The sequence below is a fragment of the Microcaecilia unicolor genome, chromosome 4, assembly GCF_901765095.1.
Source record: "Microcaecilia unicolor chromosome 4, aMicUni1.1, whole genome shotgun sequence".
In the NCBI taxonomy this organism is placed as follows: domain Eukaryota; kingdom Metazoa; phylum Chordata; class Amphibia; order Gymnophiona; family Siphonopidae; genus Microcaecilia; species Microcaecilia unicolor.
The window spans coordinates 36,904,795-36,923,950 of NC_044034.1; the positions used below are offsets into that span (position 1 = coordinate 36,904,795).

The window sequence follows — 19,156 nt, forward strand, 5'->3', positions numbered from 1 at the left end:
TAGAGGGGAAATTGCATCGAGTCCGCCATCTTTCGGAGACATGGAAGGTTTTGCACGAGGCAGGATTGTCCCAGTCATCTGTCCCGCCGGTGGAATTAGCCACCTCTACAAAGGATCGTTTGCAAAAATGGAAGCGGGTTGCACCTAAGTTTAGGATCTCCTCACATAATGTTTGACTTTCTTATGTGACTGCTAAAGGTTTTGCGCTTACTCATGTTTATGTTCTAATAAGGGTGGAACTGCTATTATCAATAGCTGCTTTTAGACAATACATGAAGGTTGGGGGTTTTGTAGTTTGTGGTGGGTGGGGGTGGTGGTTTGGGTAGGCTGGTTGGCTGCTGTGATATCTTTTCCTTTCTGTTTTTCACCCATCCTGGTCTCCCTTGAGGCCATAGTTTGGTGCATGATGGGGGGGGGGGGGGGGTTGGCGTAGAGTGTGAGTGGTGGGTGGGTTGCTTGGACGGGGAAGGAGTGTCCATGTGGAGTTGTGTGAAAGAGGGGGGGGGGGGTGTTGGAGGGTTTTTTTTCCCTTCCTTTCAACATGTTCATGTCTGCTTGGTTTCCACGTTGTACCAGAGTTAACAAACTTGTGTGTTGAATTTTAAATGAGTGTGGATCTAAAGTTCTTGGGTCTGAACTCCTCCTCAAAAGCATCAAAATCTATTTAAGGAATTGCTGTTCCATAAACCTCAAGTTGTATTTATACAGGAGACTCATTTAAAGAGGGAACATGAAAATATTTGACTCATCATCGTTACCCATATGTCTATTGCACTTCTGCTGCTGATGCATCGAAAAAACATGGGGTTGCAATCTTGCTTCACTCTTCCTTGCAGGTTCAGGTGTTGAAAACCAGGCATGACCCTGCTGGTAGATTTTGCTTCTACACGTATTATTGAATAATTTAGCTTTTACCCTGGTCACTGTTTATGCGCCCAATGAATCTCAGGGGAAATTTTTTGTCAGGCTTGGCAAAGTTGTCCAATCTGATCCCTATGGTAAACTATATTAGGAGGCGACTTTAACGCATCTTTTGACCCAGCCTTGGATAGGTCTGGTGCAGTGTCAGGAATAGATGTTAAAAATTATATGGCGCTGGTTGGCCTGGCCCGAGCTTTAGCTGTATGCGATGTGTGGTGTCTACATCATCCAAAGGAATGGGATTATTCCTTTTACTCCCATTCCCATGATTCATACTCCCGTATTGACCATTTCCTATTTGATATCTCTTTGATTCGGGGGGGGGGGGTGTCTTTCAGATATTGGTCCCATTACTATTTCGGATCACGCTCCGACCTGGGATCAGCTTTCATCCTTTTGTGAGAAAAATAAGGATAGGAGGTGGACCTTAAACATCTCTTTACTGAAGGAGGCTAAGATTTTAGCCAACTATAGAACACTGTTGAGGGAATATCTTGATACTAATTTGAACTTGGGCCCTTCTCTGGGGATTGTTTGAGATACCTTAAAGGCTGTAATGAGGGGGGGTTTCTTAAAACAGGCAAGCGCTCAGGCCAGGCGAAAGGAAGTTGCTGACTGCATCTCACAATTGTCCCACTTGGAAGATCTTCATAAGTCTTCTCATTCGATCGCTACTCTGAGGCAGATCCAAGCTCTCCGGTTAAGATTAGATAATATTTACTCGGACCAATTGCAATTTATCCGGGGTCAACAACAGCAACTTCAGTATTTTTAATCATAATAAGCTGGGTCATTAATTGGCCCTTAAATTGATGCAGCAAAGATTTGATCATACTATTCTTCGGATTGGAGACGGTAAGAATACAGTGCTGACTAAGTCTCCTTTGATTCTTCAGCATTTCCAGTCTTTTTACCAGTCTTTATACTCAGCTGACTCTATGATTCACCCGGATGCTATTGAGGCCTTTTTATCATCCCAATACCTTCCTTCCTTGACAGAGGAGCAACGTTGTTTGTTAGATGGCCTCATCCAAGTAGATGAAGTTGTCAAAGTTATTAAGGATCTGCCCACTGGCAAGGCACCTGACTTGGATTGCTTACCGAATGACACAGGACTTTTAGGGGGGGGAGCTTTCCCCCCTGTTGGTCGAGATTCTTAATGGAGTTCGGGATGGGGAGGCTCTGCCTCCCTCTATGATGGAAGCCTGGATAGCAGTGATTCCGAAGCCAGGCAAGGACAAGATGGCGTGTGCCTCCTATCGCCCTATCTCCATTCTTAATTCTGATGTTAAAATTATAGCTAAGGTCCTAGCGAAAGTTCTTCTTGATCTAATCCATCCTGATCAAGTTGGGTTCGTTCCCCAAAGACAAGCTAAAGACAATGTTCGCCGTATGGTTAACTTGCTGCATGTAGCTACAAAGTTAAAAACCCCCTTGTGTCTTCTGGGACTAGATGCCGAGAAGGCATTTGACTCTGTTCATTGGCCTTTTATGATCAGTGTTATGGAGCGATTTGGATTCAGGTCGGGATTTAGGGATTGGACTCAAGCTCTTTATAACTCTTCTAGAGCGCGTGTGCGAATTAATGGTGGCAATTCTCCAACTTTTCCTTTGTCTAGGGGAACTTGCCAAGGATGTCCACTCTCGCCAATGCTATTTGCCTTGGTGATGGAACCCCTTGCTATTGCTATTCGTTCTAATCCTAATATCTCGGGCATTAAGGTAGGTGGTCAGGAATACAAGTTGGCAATGTTTGCTGATGATATCTTGCTCTCCTTAACCAAACCGTTACTCTCCCTCCCTGCCTAACTTAATTAAGCTTTTAGTGAACTATTCCTCTGTTTCGGGGTTCAAGCTCAATATGACTAAATCGGAAGCTATGGCTATTGGTATTTCTAGTCCGATTTTACAATCTATACAACAAGCCTTCTCTTTTCGGTGGGTGACCCGAAGTATCAAGTACTTGGGGATTCATCTTACCAAGAATTTCTCTGACTTATTTTTGGCCAATTACCCTCCCCTCTTGTGGGAACTATACAAAGATCTGGAGGCGTGGGGTTCCATTAAGTTATCTTGGTTTGGAAGGATTGCTACTCTGAAAATGAATGTGTTGCCACATTTGATGTATCTCTTCCAGGTTCTCTCTCTTCGTTTGTCTTGTAACTTTCTCTCAGGTCTCCAAGATTGCCTTCGCTTTATTTGGCCTAATAAACGGCCACTTTTCTCTAGAACGTTGCTGTATCGGGATCAGAAAAAGGGTGGTATGGGTGTTCCAAGCGTGTATTGGTATTATAAAGCTGCTCGGGCTGCTATTGAATGGTTTCATGCGAGCCCCCAGAAGCCAGAAGTGGTAGATTGGGTTGGAGCAGGACTCAGTAGGCTTGTGTCCTTTGCGTTCATCAATGTGGCTTCCTCGGAGATATCGTTCACTGGGTAGGGATGTTTGTCCCTCAATTTTGACAACTTGTTACTATTGGGATAGTTTATTTGTCAAGCCTGAGTTGGTTCTCTCCAAACTCACACCAGTAACAAACCCCCCCCCCCCCCCCCCCCCTGTTTTCCACCTGGTCTTGAACCAGGGCCTTTCTCGAATTGGTTTTCTGTGGGTCTAGAGACCTGGGGTTAATTTTTTGATGAAGAGGCCTTTATTCCACTCAAGATTTTGGTTGAAACATATGCAATCTCTCCTAAGGATATTTTTGCTTATACTCAAGTGAAACATTTTCTTTCTGCTGTTGAAATAAAGGCAAAGGTAATTCGAGAGGACTCCTTTTTGGAAGATTTGTGTGAGGACTCTAAAGGGACGAGGGGTCTTATCACTTGCTTGTATACTTATCAGTGTAGGCAAGTGCAGCCTCCCGTTGAGCATCGATTACGCTGGCATCGGGAACTGGGCTTGACATTGGGTGATGATGATTAGAGTTTTATGGAATACGCTTTATCAAGGATTTCTACTTCTGTTCCTTTTAAAGAAAATGCTGTAAAGTTTTTATACAGGTGGTATTTGATTCCAGCGTGCCGTCATCACATGTTCCTGAAGGTATCCCCATTGTGTTGGAGGGAGTGTGGGCAGAAGGGTACCATGGGTCATCCCTGGTGGTCATGCGTTAAGGCTCAGGCTTTCTGGAAAGCAATTCAACACAGACTCCAGAGCTGGCTCTCTAAGCCTATAAAGTGGTCACCTGAATTTTTTCTTTTTCCTAAAAAACCTCCAGGCCTCACTACATCCCAGTCCTTATTGGTTCTCCATGCTATGTCGGCTGCTAGGTTCACTCTGGCCGCTCACTGGAAGTCTCCTCATGCTCCTTCCTTGGTAAAATGGTTAAATAAGCTGTGGTACATCTGTGAAATGGAGAGGCTTTGGGCCATACGTCGCAAAACTCTGTCCAAGTGGGAAGCTATTTGGGAACCCTTTGTGTCACATTGTTCATGTTGAGAGTCTGTGTGTGTGTGTGTGTGGGGGGGGGGGGGGTTGTGTGGTGGTGATTTTTTTTCTTTCTTTGGGGGAGGGGGGGGGAGAGGAGGTAACATGCAAAAAAAAAAAGTTTGTTAGAAACCTTAGCAGTATATTGTAAGTGGACACTCTAGGTGGACACTCTAGCTTTGAGAGATTAATACACTGTTTTTGTTTCTATTGTTCATTTGACTTTGTACTGTTTTACATCCGCATTGTATTTGCCTGTGTTGATGGCTGTGACTTATTTGGCCTCTATAATGTCTCTCAAAATCTAATAAAGACTTCTACACATAAAAAAAAACAGCCAGAAGGGCCCTGCAGTCCAAGCAAAAGTCAAGTAAATGCATACTATAAAGAGAAGCTGGATTGCAAAGTCAGCAACAACTGGTTTGCAGTCCTGGATACTGAGAACTGCTGCTGAAAAGAGAGTCTTAGCTTGGTGAAGGACCTTCAATCTTGCAGGATAAAACTGTGCAAAACGAATGCTTTTTGCATATAAACTGGACCAAAGGTCCAATGCTACACTGGCTGAATAATCCTGGAAATATAACACTTGCTCCCTCAAAGGATAAGAGTTTACCCATGCGAAGTGCATTCAGTAGCATCTTCTTATGTGTAAAATTGAATAAGCGCATAATCACAGGTTGGGGTCAAGCAGTAGATGGCTGCTGGGTTCCGATTCTATGAGCGTGTTCTATATGAAGGGGCCCCGAGGTATCCAGCAATTGTAGTTCCTTAATGAGCTAGGTCTTCAGCGTGCAGGCCAGATCTCTAGCTCCAGGAGGCCAATCAGACATAGATTATTTTACCTGAACCAGTTTTCGAGGTCCTCTATTTTCTCTTACAAGGCCTTCAGCTTAGATTGACGGTTGGTCTGGGTATCAGTCACCCCCTGCATTCTGTCTTCAAGGGCACTGGTGCACTGCTGGAATGCAACAAACTCTCTGCCAAACTCATCCAGTTTGACCTCCACCCGCTCCAATTTGGCCTCTACAGGCTGCAGTTTTTATGCCAGCACTGCTTTCAGAGCTGCGGTAACCTCTGCAGCTCACGCTGAACTCGCCAACAAGGTGGGGTGGGGATTGGCGGTCGTGGCCATCTTGGTTTCCAGGAACCGACTGTGATCTTTCTCTTTGCTGGTGGACTTACCATTCAGAGGTGGGAAAGCGGCCAACGACAGCACACCACACTAATGGGGCCAAGTCCCCACCAAGTTGCAAAGCCCAGAAGAACAGAGCCGGCGGGAGGGCAGAGATGGGGTGAAGGCAGGAGAAGAGCAGATCAACATCTCGCCTGCAGCATGGTGTCACATGATCGCTACAGTTGCACTTTTATCGCAGTTAACGCTGCGATTTAATGCATTAAATCATTTTAATCGTGATTTAAAAACTATTCACATTGCAGTGTCTCCTGTCTCTTCCACTCCCAACCCCTATCTTCAATGCAATATTTCCACCCCATTTGCGATTCTCCCCCCCCTACCGTGCAAATCTACCTTGAAGATGGTCTTCTGTTGATCCTCGCCAGTGGCAGCTTTGCCCACATGCTGCTTGTTGCCTGGTCTGAAGCTTTCTCTCTGACCCAAGAAGGTTTAATAGGAGATGAAGTGATGTCAGAACACTGAAATCAATCAGGTCAGTCTAAATTTCCCCTTCCCAGCGCAGCTGTCATCCCTGTTCACTCAAAACAAGGCAAGCAAACCTATGAGCTGCTGCATCCACCTTGTCGTTCTTTATTGTTGGTAACATTTTTATTTAATCTCACTTATATTTTCAAACATGCCAGCTTGTGCAGCGTATGGATGTACACAGAGGAAGTATAATAACAGAATAACTTTTTATAGGTAGAGTACTAATTTGTTATAAATCTTAATCAGTGGTCAGTTGGAGGGGCTGGTTGCAAGGACACCCTAGCACATTACTACTACTACTGAACATTTCTAGAGCGCTACTAGGGTTATGCAGCGCTGTACAGTTTAACAAAGAAGGACAGTCCCTGCTCGAAGGAGCTTACAATCTAAAGGACGAAATGGCCAATCCAGGTCACAAATGCCTGGCAAGATCCCAAAAAAGTACAAAACATTCTATACTGCTTATCCCAGAAATAGTGGATTTTCCCTGTCCATTTAATAATGGTCTATGGACTTTTTCTTTAGGAAGCTGTCCAAACCTTTTTGTAAACTCTGCTAAGCTAACCACCTTTACCACATTCTCTGGCAACGAATTCCAGAGTTTAATTACACGTTGAGTGAAGAAACATTTTCTCCAATTCGTTTTAAATTTACTACATTGTAGCTTCATCGCATGCCCCCTATTCCTATTATTTTTGGAAAGCGTAAACAGACGCTTCACATCTATCTGTTCCACTCCACTCATTATTTTATAGACCTCTATCATATCTCCCCTCAGCTGTCTTTCTCCAAGCTGACGAACCCTAACCGCTTTAGCCTTTCCTCATAGGGAAGTCATCCCATCCCCTTTATCATTTTCGTCATCCTTCTCTGCATCTTTTCTAATTCCACTATATCTTTTTTGAGATACGGCGACCAGAATTAAACACAATATTCAAGGTGCGGTTGCACCATGGTGCGATACAAAGGCATTATAACATCCTCATTTTTGTTTTCCATTCCTTTCCTAATAACACCTAACATTCTATTTGCTATCTTAGCCACAGCAGCACACTGAGCAGAAGGTTTCAACGTATCATCAATGACGACACCTAGATCCCTTTCTTGGTCCGTGACTCCTAACGTGTAACCTTGCATGAGGTAGCTATAATTCGGGTTCCTCTTTCCCACATGCATCACTTTGCACTTGCTCACATTAAACGTTATCTGCCATTTAGATGCCCAGTCTCATTTACAGAGAATTCATTAAGTTTCTCTGACTCGTCACCTTCGAATACCATTTCTGACACCGGTATCCCACCCAAAGCTTCCTCGGTGAAGGCCGAAGCAAAGAATTCATGTATTCTCTCCACTACGGCTTTGTCTTCCCTGAGTGCCCCTTTTACTGCTCGGTCATCTAGCGGTCCAACCGATTCTTTTGCCGGCTTCCTGCTTTTAATATACCTAAAACTATTTTTACTATGTGTTTTGGCCTCCAATTAATCTTTTTTTCGAAGTCCCTCTTAGCCTTCCTTATCAGTGCTTTGCATTTGACTTGACATTCCTTATGCTGTTTCTTATTATTTTCAGTCGTGTTTGCCTGTTAAGGTAGTTAGGATAACCTGGTCCTAGAATTATCCAAGGCAGTCAGGATATTGACAATGAATATTCATGAGAGATTTGTATACAGTGGAGGCAGTGCTTGTTATGAAATGTTTTGAGTCCTACTGATTGTACATCTGTTGTGTTATTTTGGTGGGTGGAAGCGGGTGAGCTTGGAGGAAGGGAGGGGAGTGCGGGAGGGGAAGGGTTCTTGGGGTATGTTCTCTGTAAAAAAGTTTCTTGTGCCATGTTGGATGGTTTACTGTTTTTTTTTTTTTCTTCTGTATGAAGCTTATCAACCAACATGTTTTGCTTTTAATAAAGATGATTAAAACATAAAAAATAAGTTTTGGGTGTTACTGAATTCTGTTATTCTGTCTCACTGTATTTCCAGTTTTGGCACAGTATAAGCCATTACAAGAACAAAATATAAGAAAACCAATGGACTGCATTAGGGGCTTATAGCCCATTTAGTTTCTTATTATTTTGAGTTATAAACCACTTGTCCCTGAAACATGCTCAAACAGAATAATCTATTTGTGTATCTAAACGATAAACTTCTACAAAACAGATGAAGATGTGATTCCATTTGTCCCAATGAAAGGACAGTTTAATTCTACTTCCATTTAATTTCAATATATTCCATCATCTTTATACCACCAGGCTTCCCAAGGCAGATTACAACAACATTTAATATGAACCCATCAGGAAACAGGATATTCTCACTGAAATTTGGCCATCTGTATTGTGAAGTGTATTTAGTTTTTAGTGTAGAAAAATGAGCACAAAATACAGAGTTTAAAATTGCTGTTTCTACCAGCTATAATAATTTTTAAGCTGTTTTAGTGATATTCAATTATTTCATGATATTTGTATCTACATATGGGAAGCTTTCAAATAAATTAAAAAGCTGTCCAATAAGTAAAAAAAAACCAAAAACTTTTGTCCACCTTTTAAGGCACTGCTTATCCAATTGAAACAGCTTTAGACTTGTTACAGAGGGACCTACCATTAAAAAAAAAAAATGACAATGTGGATGCAGCAGCTCATAGGTTTGTTTGCTTGCTTGCTTGCTTTGTTTTGAGTGAGTGGGAAGGGGAAGCTTAGATTATCCTAATTGGCTTCCTTGCTTACAGTGGACTAGATAGGCTTATTTCCACGCCTGCTTATAAAACCTCCTTGCTGTGACCTGTCCTGCCCAGGCAGAAAAAGGAAGTGATGACAGAGGAAGCAGCAGGATGGGCCAGAGGGACAGCTTTGGAGTAGGCCATAGCTGGCATATGTGCAACTCTGCCACTCCCAAGACCAGCAGAAGAGAGAGAAAGAGAATGGAACTGGGGGAAGTGGAGTGAAAGAGAAGGTTGAGAAAAGGAGAGATGTTGGATCTGGCAGTGGGAAGGAGGGAGATTATCAGTCCTTTAGGGAAGGGGGATGGGAGTTGATATACTGCATTTCAGTGGTTACAGTCAAAGTGGTTTGCATATTATATACAAGTACATATTTTGTACCTGGGGCAATGGAGGGTTAAGTGACTTGACCAGAGTCACAAGGAGCTGCAGTGGGAAATAAATAAAATACCTTTACCTGTGTGATTAATTGTGATTAAAAATTTTAATGAAAATGCATCCCTAGTTTGCATCATTCTACCTCAGACTTGTTCAAGTTCAGGCCTCCAATGCTGCAAACAGGCCAGGTTTTCAGGATATGCCTAATGGCTGTGCATGAGAGAGATCTGCATGTCCACTGCATCCATTGTATGCAGATCTCTCATGTATATTCATTATGTTACAGTACTAGTAACCACTATCCACTCTTAAAATCTGTTCAAAATACTTCATTAAACATTTCTTATACCACTTGCAAAATATGTGCATCTTTTAAAATGCAACCTCTTCACTGCACACGACCCTCATTTATACCACACTCACTCAAACATCTCTATTCAGAGCTCCAGATCAGGATATTCCTGTTCAATCATTTATATGTTCAGTATCTATTCCGATTTACACTGTATTATTATAAGATATTAAACTTTTAAACTGAAAATCATAGTCCATCATCACATTAACAGTCCCATCTTCATTTCACTGGACAGTATTGTTCCATTCATAAGCTGTTACACAGGATCACTAATAGAAATTGTTCATTGGCGATTTGCCAATCTGAAATGTGCTGACAGCTTGTATGTATGAGGACGTTGAGCTCAAATAACAGCGAAAGTGAGGAAGAGAGCTGTTTTGTAAGCTTTAATTGGTGCATTTCGGATTGGCAACTCGCCGAGTTACGAGTTGCAAGGAGTTATATTGCAACACAATGGTTAATTGAATTGAATTTTTGAACACAGTTTGGAAGCATTAATAAACAATTTCTATTAGTGATCCTGTGTAACAGCTTATGAATGGAACCAGTGAAATGAAGATGTGACTGGTAATGTGATGCTGGACTATGCTTTTCAGCTTAAAAGTTTAATATCGAACAATACTGTCCCGTGAAATGAAGATGGGACTGTTAATGTGATGCTGGACTATGATTTTCAGTTTAAAAGTTTAATATCTTATAATAATGCAGTGTAAATCGGAATAGATATTGAACATATAAATAATTTGAACAGGAATAGTCTGATCTGGAGCTCTGAATAGAGATGTTGAGTGAGTGGGGTATGAATGAAGGTCGTGTACAGTGAGATTATTGCATTTTAAAAGATGCATATATTTTGCAAGTGGTATAAGAAATGTTTAATGAAGTATTTTGAACAGATTTTAAGAGTGGATAGTGGTTACTAGTACTGTAACATAATGAATATACATGAGAGATCTGCATACAATGGATGCAGTGGACATGCAGATCTCTCTCATGCACAGCCATTAGGCATATCCTGAAAATGTTTAATAAAAGTATTTTGAATAGATTTTAAGAGTGGATAGTGGTTACTAGTAGTGTAACTAGATTTAAATTAGGATACTCATTCGTGTTGTGATTTATATTCAGTAGGGGTATCCTGAAAACCTGTCCTGTGTGTGCAGCCCTCAAGGACTGAACTTAAGCCTGAGCTAGCCAGATCCAAATATTGGAATGTTGCTGAACTACTGAATCTTTATTTCCTTATATTGCTTGCAAGTCAGAAAGCTATTGAAGCAGTGAACAATCAGGTACAGATGGTATTTAACCAGGGGGTATAATTCTTTACACAGAATCAGTCTTCATTAAAAAAAATTGTGCTATTTATTAATATTGTCAATAAATTAACTCACAATTTCAAATAGTGGATCTCAGCCATAATCTATAACATGTCTCTGACACCTCTTATACACTTCTGTAAATGAGCTCTTCATTTAGGCAGTTTAAAATATTTAAGTCAATATAAAAGTTTAACTTAGTTTTAGAGAGAGAGAGAGTGTGTGTGTGTGTGTGTGTTTAGCCAGGTCATAAGCAGTATCTTGAATTGAAGAAACCCCTCACCTACCTATTTTTTGGTGTCAAAACTGTTCAGTTATTTTTGGGGGGTTATGTTTGGGCACGAGTTGTACTAGAAAAGTTTTCACCATCTGGCAACTCTGGACTGGCACCACACTTTGGAATACTCTCCCTGTCTCCATCTTGAAAGGTCCTTTGAAAAATTTAAAACCAATCTTAAAATGTTCCTATTCCAAGACACTTAATTAATCTTTTTATGGTCTTGCTTTTTGCTGGAGGTGACCCTAGAGAATATAGTGGTCACTAACTGTGCAGAGCTGCTGTTAAAAGATTGTATTTTTCCCAATTGGCTTTTAATATATGTTAATTGTAAACCATCCTGAGAGACTCCCAAAGGGCAGTCTGTCAGATATGAATAAATTTTAACCCTGAAGAAGGAGAGGAAAAGCTAGAGGTAGATGGAGTAAAAATGGATTTGAGGACTGGATGATGAAGAGGAGGAAGAGGGGTAAAATTGTGTGGCCTAAGAAAAATAAATAAAAGATAGCTGAAAGCCAAAACTATGGGAGGAAATGAAGAGAGGAGGAGTAGAAAGAAAGAGTAAATGGATAGGAGACAATACTAAATTCAGAAGATAAATGATAATTCTTTAGGAACCTAGGCGTGGGAACAAGGTCAAGACAGCCCTAAAATTTTCCTTCCTTCTATCCTCTGGGCTGGTAGCTCAGCAATCCAGCATAACAGAAGAGACATCAAAATGGTCAGTTGCTGGCAGACCTTGTGCATGTATCGGATGCCCAATGCCCCGTGCTGGTCGCCCATGTTGCCTCTTCTGTTATGCTGATTGTAGTGCTGCCACCCCGGAGGAGGGAGGTAAGAAAATAAACATCTGGCAGGAGAGAGGGTGATGGAAGGAGAGAGATGCTGGGGGAGGTGTAGGACAGAAATGCTGAATACCACAGTGGGGGCAGAAGGAGAGAAAATCTGAAAGCCACAGGGGGAGTGGGTCGCAAATGGCATGGGGCTGGTGCTTAGGCACCCCCAAACAAAAAAGGCATTAAGCTGTCCTAAGAATCATAAGAGCCAGCTTTGCGAGTGACAGGGGCTGCTGAGCACTGATCACCCAACGACCAAGCTCCTTTACAGACGGATAATTTGGCACCCGCGATCATTTTGAAATGTTGGCACCTATACTAGACACAAACAAGATTGCTCTGCAGAGTTCAGAGACTTAGCGCACAGCCGCGGTACAACTACAGTGTGAGAGCCAGGCAATTATTGGCACGCGCCTAACCCGAGACGAGTCAACCAGTTCTCTGTCAGCTACAGCGCCCCGCCTATGCCCTGCCAGGCCAGCTGGCCCCGTGACGTCACCCATGGCAACGGCCTGAAGATTTTCGCGTCTTGGATACGAGCGCGCGCGCCGATCCGTCAACGCATTCAATTGCAGCAGAGGATTCCGAGTAGCGTGCAGCTCCTTGGGAAAGCTGCAAGCTGAGAAACTACTAAAAGGACTCTCAGGGACGGCTTCGAGGTCGGGGGGTTTCGATGTGAGGCTAGGGATGCCGGATTCGCTACCCTGCGGTGCTCTGGGAAGCTACAAAAAAGGGTTTCTTACTCTGGCCAAACTGACAGAGGATGGTAAGATCACGCCGTTCCAGGCTCGATGGTTTAACCCGTGCATTTCTATAGCGCTACCAGTCGTACGCAGCGCTTCGCAAGAAGGACCACTGTTTCTGCCTATGTGTTCTTCTTTTTCCCTTTCCCTCATCTTTCCTTTGTTTACTCAAGCTTTGAGAATTGAACAATGTCAGGTCTCACTTGCCGGTCTCCAGAACTCATTCAGTAGTGCTGATGGATAACCGCTGAGTTGGTCCGCTAATGATAACACAAGCTGTGTGGAAAATCCTGTGGCCGGTAAAGAGAACTTAATTTCTTAGTGGGAGGGAGCTGTGGTGAGGGAGGTTTTAAGAAAATGCTTAGGTGGGAGTGGCTTCTTCCAGTACACCCTTTGCAGGCAATGCCTTGGTTTACCGACCTCAATTTTTTTTTAGAGGGGGAAGAAACACAATTGAAGAGGGAGAGAGGAGGTGATTGCTTGATTGACTGCACATTTTGTCCTTTAGATTGTAAGCTCCTTTGAGCAGGGACTGGCCTTCTTTGTTAAACTGTACAAACCCTAGTAGCGCTTTAGAAGTGTTAAGTATAGTAATGTTGAAGTCTGAGTGCAAACAACAGGCCAGAGTTCATAAATGGGAGCATTCAGCTTCATACATTTCATCCAGAATTGTAGACTATCATTTTCTGGCTTCTCTCCACTCCTTTCTTTACTTTTTTTTTTCCATTTTACTTTTCCTTATATGAATCTTCTTTCAGCTACTACTACTACTACTACTTATCATGCTATAGCGCTACCAGGCGTATGTAGCGCTGTACGCTTGCCAGCATCAGTGGTTGGAAAAGCACTGACAACCACTAGCGTTCAGATGCCCAAGACTTACAGCAGCTACACCACCTATGCTGCTGCTGGATGGGCCTGAATAACCACTGACCCACAATGTATTGAATGACAATTCTGTAACTGTTGCATAAGCCACGACTTAAATTCTTAGACCTTTAACAAGGAGAACACCGTTCCCAAGCATTCTGCCTCTTTGTTAATCGTGGGAACACCATTCCTATGTGTTGCAAAATAACTCTCCTCTCGTGTGTCTGGGCAAAAAACTCTTTATTTGGGAGTCAATCTCCTTCTTATATACTCTATGAATATTCATGGATATTACATGTATTATCATTACTATTGGTTACATTTTGCTTACACAACCATGATCATGCATTGCTTACAAGAACAACTCTACATGAACAGCTCGTGAACCTGCTCAGGAATGTACAAACATCACCTGCTATTCTGCTACTTTCTCAGGAAAGAACAAAAACATCACATGCTAGATTCTCAGGAATATACAAAACATCATCTGCTGCCTGTATCCAAATACATTCTATCTACATCTCCACCTTTTTTTTTTTTAATGAAATCTCCGTGGTGTGCCAGCTGGAGATGGAGGTGGAGATGTTTGTAATAGCTTATAAACATATTGAGCAGAGTGACGTGTTGGAGCGAATGGACGAGGAAAACATAAAGAAAAAAGGTTAGGAATGCATTGTATACAACAGCAAAAAATAGTGAAAACAAAAATACCAATGACTAAATACTGGATAATAGGGCGGAGCCAGGTCCAAGGGATCCATTGCCACAATTGATCCCATACATCAGAGAGTAGGTTATTATGAATAGTAATATGAGTAGTTAAATTCCGTAGGAAAGCTAATTGTTTGTCAATGGCCTTTGAATTGTCAGATAAATTAAAACAGCACATGTCCTGAAACTCTTCGCAACCATGATGGTTAAGTAATAAAAGATAATCAATGGCTGCTCGATTTTGTAAAACTCCATGACGTAATTGCTGTTGCTCAGCATTAAGTAAACTAATAGCAGTGGAGGTTGCATTGATTGATTTAATTGCCCAACAGGCTAATTCACGAATATTTTTTGCATTTGCCGCTGCCAATGCAGGGACACCTATTAATGAAAATGCAAGTGCCAGATATTCAGTTTGACTCAGAAATTTAACATTATCATTGCAATTGGCAGCAAGGGTCATACGCTTGGATCGCATATGTGAGGAGTTAGAAAATAAAATATGTTTACTGGGAAGTACCATAGTGAGTCGACTTAGACAGCATGTAGTACCATCAGATATATTAGCTGGAATATAATTAAAGGTATACATTCCACATGACCAAAACCAGCCAGGGGGTAAATGAGTAAATTTATAAATATATGAAACATTTTCGTAGGAGCTACAATTTAACAAAGTTGGTCCAAAATTAACACAATTTGATCGGGTACAATTAACCATACGAGCACATGTCATATTGATACTAGCTATTTGATTGGTTCTCACATGCATTGCCAAAGTAGGCGGCAACAGGGTTTGTGTTCCCCAATTATGGTATTCATAAGAAGCATTTCGATAGGATGAATTAACAGGAAGCTGTGAATAAAACCAAGTATCATTTTGCATATCTTTAGGATCATGACATACTGGAATCAGGCAAGTTGCCAAAACTTCTCCAACTGCCTTTTGATGAGAAAGACAGAAATCAGTTTGGTTCAGTGAAATTGCAAACGCTTCCCAAATATTTTTTGTGGGAAGTAATTGTGACTGTCCACAAGGTATGTACAAACAACAACACAGTAGAAGCAATGTAATGGAATTAGCATTAAGCGCTGCAATAATAGCCACTACGAAGTTATCATCAGTCTTTTCAATATGAGCTTTTTCTAAAGTCTCTGTAGCTTGTTGACTCAAGGCTTTAATTTGTCCCCAAGTAACAGGAGCATTAGGTTGACGAGTCACTGACCGTTTGCGTGTTTGCATCTGCGGGTCCTTGAAGGGTGAGTGTGAAATTGGGAATTGGGTTGTGAAGACCTTGATGCCACGACATGAGGTTTCACCCACTTTGCTGGAATCCACACCGGGCCAGAATCTGTTTGAACAGCAGCGTAACCACGACCCCAGGTAAGGAGAGGCACAGGGGAACTCCACTGATCAGAAGGTAGTTGTCGGTATATGACCAAAGGACGAGATAAAGGTGGGGCAGGAGTACGAAAATGTTGTTCAAATCTGGAAGAAAAAGTTTTTGTAGCAGGATTATTGATGAGATTGAGATGATTCAGTGTGTAAAGGATTTGTGCTAAGCATTCATCAATGCTTACTCTATGACGGAGAATACCGTCTTTTTTTGTAGTCAGATTACTTAAAGCAGTTTTCAGTGTGCGATTAGCACGTTCAACAATAGCTTGACCAGTGGAGTTATAGGGGATACCAAAAAGGTGCTCAATATGCCAGAGGGTCAGGAACTCCTGTAAGGAGGTGGAAGTATAAGCAGGGGCATTGTCTGTCTTGAGAGTTTTAGGAACACCCATGACCGCAAAAGCTTGGAGAAGATGAGAGCGGACATGAGATGTAGTTTCCCCTTTTTGTGCAGTGACCCACAAAAATCCAGAATGAGTATCAACAACCACATGAAGCTTAGACCATTGACCAAAAGGGGGAAAGTGAGTAACGTCCATTTGCCAGAGGCTATTAACTTCCAGACCACGAGGATTAACTCCAGGAAAAAAGGTAGTAGGAGCTGAAAAGGAACATTGTGGACAATTTTTGATAATAGCTCTAGCTTCTTCTAAAGAAATTTGAAACTGGCGAGCTAGGCTAGGTGCATTTTGATGATGAAGTTCATGACTGCAGTGTGCTGTGGAGAAAAAATGAAGATGGCGATCCGCTCGAGCATTCCCTTCAGACAGACCACCAGGAAAAGGTTGATGACTGCGGATATGACCTATAAAGAGAGAAGAAAGGCGATTCTCCAAGTAACCTTGGAGGGTTAACAGTAAAGCATAAAAAGAGGCATCCATTTTGAATGATACATAACTGTCGGGCATGCGACTTATAATCTTTTTCCTGGAGAGGAATTGAAAAAAAACAATCCTTCAGATCTATAATAGCTAATTGATAATCATAAGGAATCAAATTAGGATTTGGAATACCACATTGTAACGGGCCCATTGGTTCTAAAATCGCATTAATAGCTCGTAGGTCATGTAAAAATCTCCATTTTCCGGATTTTTTCTTGATCACAAATACCGGAGTATTATATGGAGAATTGGTAGGCTCAATGTGATTTAATTGTAATTGTTCTTCCACCAATTGATGTAAAATCAACAGTTTTTCTCTGGTAATCGGCCACTGCTCTACCCAAACAGGTTTGTCAGTTTTCCATTCCAAAGGAAGAGAAAAAGACATATTTATGAACTGTTAATCAGGTAGGATCAATGATGCATCTAATTGTTCCAAAAGGTCACGACCCCATAAATTAAAGGGTACTTGTAAAATACAGGGCTTAATATGTCCTAGAACCTTGGTATCGTTAGGATATGTAATAGATAACCATTGAGAACTTTGGGAGGCTGACTGAGTTCCCCCTATTCCTGTCACATGTGAAGTATCTTCAATGGGCCATTCCACAGGCCATTGTTTATAAGCTATGACAGAAACATCCGCCCCGGTATCTAATATACCAACAAAGGGCTTTTGTTGCAATAAAAATTGAGCAGTGGGTCGTGCATTAGAAACCGGTTTTAAAACTGCACTTACCTGTCGCGTAGATCCAAAGCCCCCTGTACGAGAGACAGTAGAAGGAATAGGTGCTGTAAAATATGGTAAAATAATTAATTGTGCCCACGAGTCCCCGGGAGAAATTGTTAAAGGTGATGAGGACCATACTTGAATTTTAACAATGCCTGTGTAATCAGCATCAATAACTCCAGGGATAACATGAATACCTGCCTTCGATGCAGAGGAGCGAGGTAATACTAAACCTACAGTAGCCGCTGGAATGGGTCCTTTAAAGGTAGTATTATATACCAAAACTTCATGAGGTAAGATGGCAGTTTTACATTCCGCTGCAATAAGGTCAATTCCTGCACTACCTTGTGTAGCAGTAGTACTATGAGCAAAAGACCCTTGCACTCCCTTTGGACCGAGGTTAGGAGTTAACCCGGAGCAAAGTTTTTTGGGGGTGGCGGTGTGGAATTAATTGGATTAGAGCGACATTGATTGGCCCAATGATATCCTTTTTGACATCGAGGACATTTTCGAGAAGGTCGAGAAGGTCCTTTTGCAAAGTTGGCACCCCCTCCTGGGGCTCTACACTGAGCTCGAAAATGTCCTGGTTTCTTACAATTAAAACACGTCCCCTGTGGCTTATTACCTTTTTGTATAGCTCCTGCTAACAAATTCATAGAATAACCATGAGTCCCCACATCTGCACATGCGCTCAATAAATCTGCTAAAGTAATTCCTGGGCGATGAGCTACAGTCTGCAATGCCTTTTTGCAATCTGAATTTGCATTTTCTTGGGCTAATTTAATCAATAACTCTGTTTGCGCATCAAGATTATCAATTTGCCTAGTTACAGCTTCCTGCAATCGATTAACAAATTGAAGGTAAGATTCGGTTGCACCCTGTTTAATTGATGCAAAAGATTTTGTTGGTTTATTCCCTTCTGGTGTTCTTTTAAATGCTCGCAAGATACAAGTGCCTATGGCTTGAAAACAGGTATCGTTTTGTTGAATTTGCATATCAAGGGTTGAAAATGGTCCCGATCCATAAATTTGATCAGGCACCAAATTAGTCCCAGTGATAAGTTGTGCTGCTTGCTTATATTCATTATCCCACACTACATATTGCGCAGGAGTTAACAGCATACGGAAAAGGTCTTTCCAATCTTTTGGAGTCATTAAGTAACCGTTACTAATCCCTTCTATCATGCCTTGAAACAAATGAACTTTTTAAACCTGATTCTACGATAGCTCTACGTAATTCTCTCAAAACTTGATAAGGTAGAGCAGTCCATTCTGCATGATGTGTTTCGTTCCCTGCCTCTATTGTTGTAGTTCTAGTAACTGGGTATAAATTAGGATTAGGTTCCGAATTATCCCATAGATCATCGTTCCAAATGAATTCACCATTTTTTCGTGCTTGCTGTATACCTAATTGAATTAAACTAGGTCGTTCTACGCTCTTTGGTGTTTTGGTAATAATAACGCTATCATTAGCGTTGTTGTTTTGGATATTTTCAATTGGTTTATTAGGGGTAGTAGTAGTAAAGTCAGGAGTTTTGTTTTGCTCTTCCCTTCCCATATCGGTGGCCAGCCGACAAGAAGGAGGAGAAGGTGTAGGTCCAAGAGTCGCGGGAGGTAAAAGAGACCAGGTCTTGCCTGGCAATTTGTTGGATATATTTTCGTTAGTAATGCCTGTCAATCCAGAAGAGAGAATTACTATAGTAGAATATATCTCTCTCCAAGTCAATAATATAGGAGTCGAAACTCTAGGCTCTAAACGAAACTGCTGCCCTATCTTTTCCCATGTTTGAGGATCGAATGATCCCTTCTCTGGATACCAGGGACATTGACAAACTATTTCCTCAATTAAACGCTCTATATCTTTAAGAGTTATTGGATTTCGGGAGGAACCATATCTTTGCGTTATAGTATATAGCTCCTGTGCATGTTGTTTATGTGATGATGT

The 19,156-nt window shown here is 41.7% G+C and overlaps 1 protein-coding gene across 1 annotated transcript in view; it reads left to right on the top strand.

Annotated features, from left to right (window-relative positions):
* Positions 1-12,428: 12,428 nt before the first annotated feature.
* Positions 12,429-19,156, top strand: part of CCDC81 (coiled-coil domain containing 81) — a 251,340-nt gene continuing 244,612 nt past the window's right edge. The window contains 1 exon segment of the mRNA XM_030200151.1: positions 12,429-12,644. Coding sequence (XP_030056011.1) covers positions 12,566-12,644 — 79 coding nt within the window. The 5' untranslated portion in view covers positions 12,429-12,565.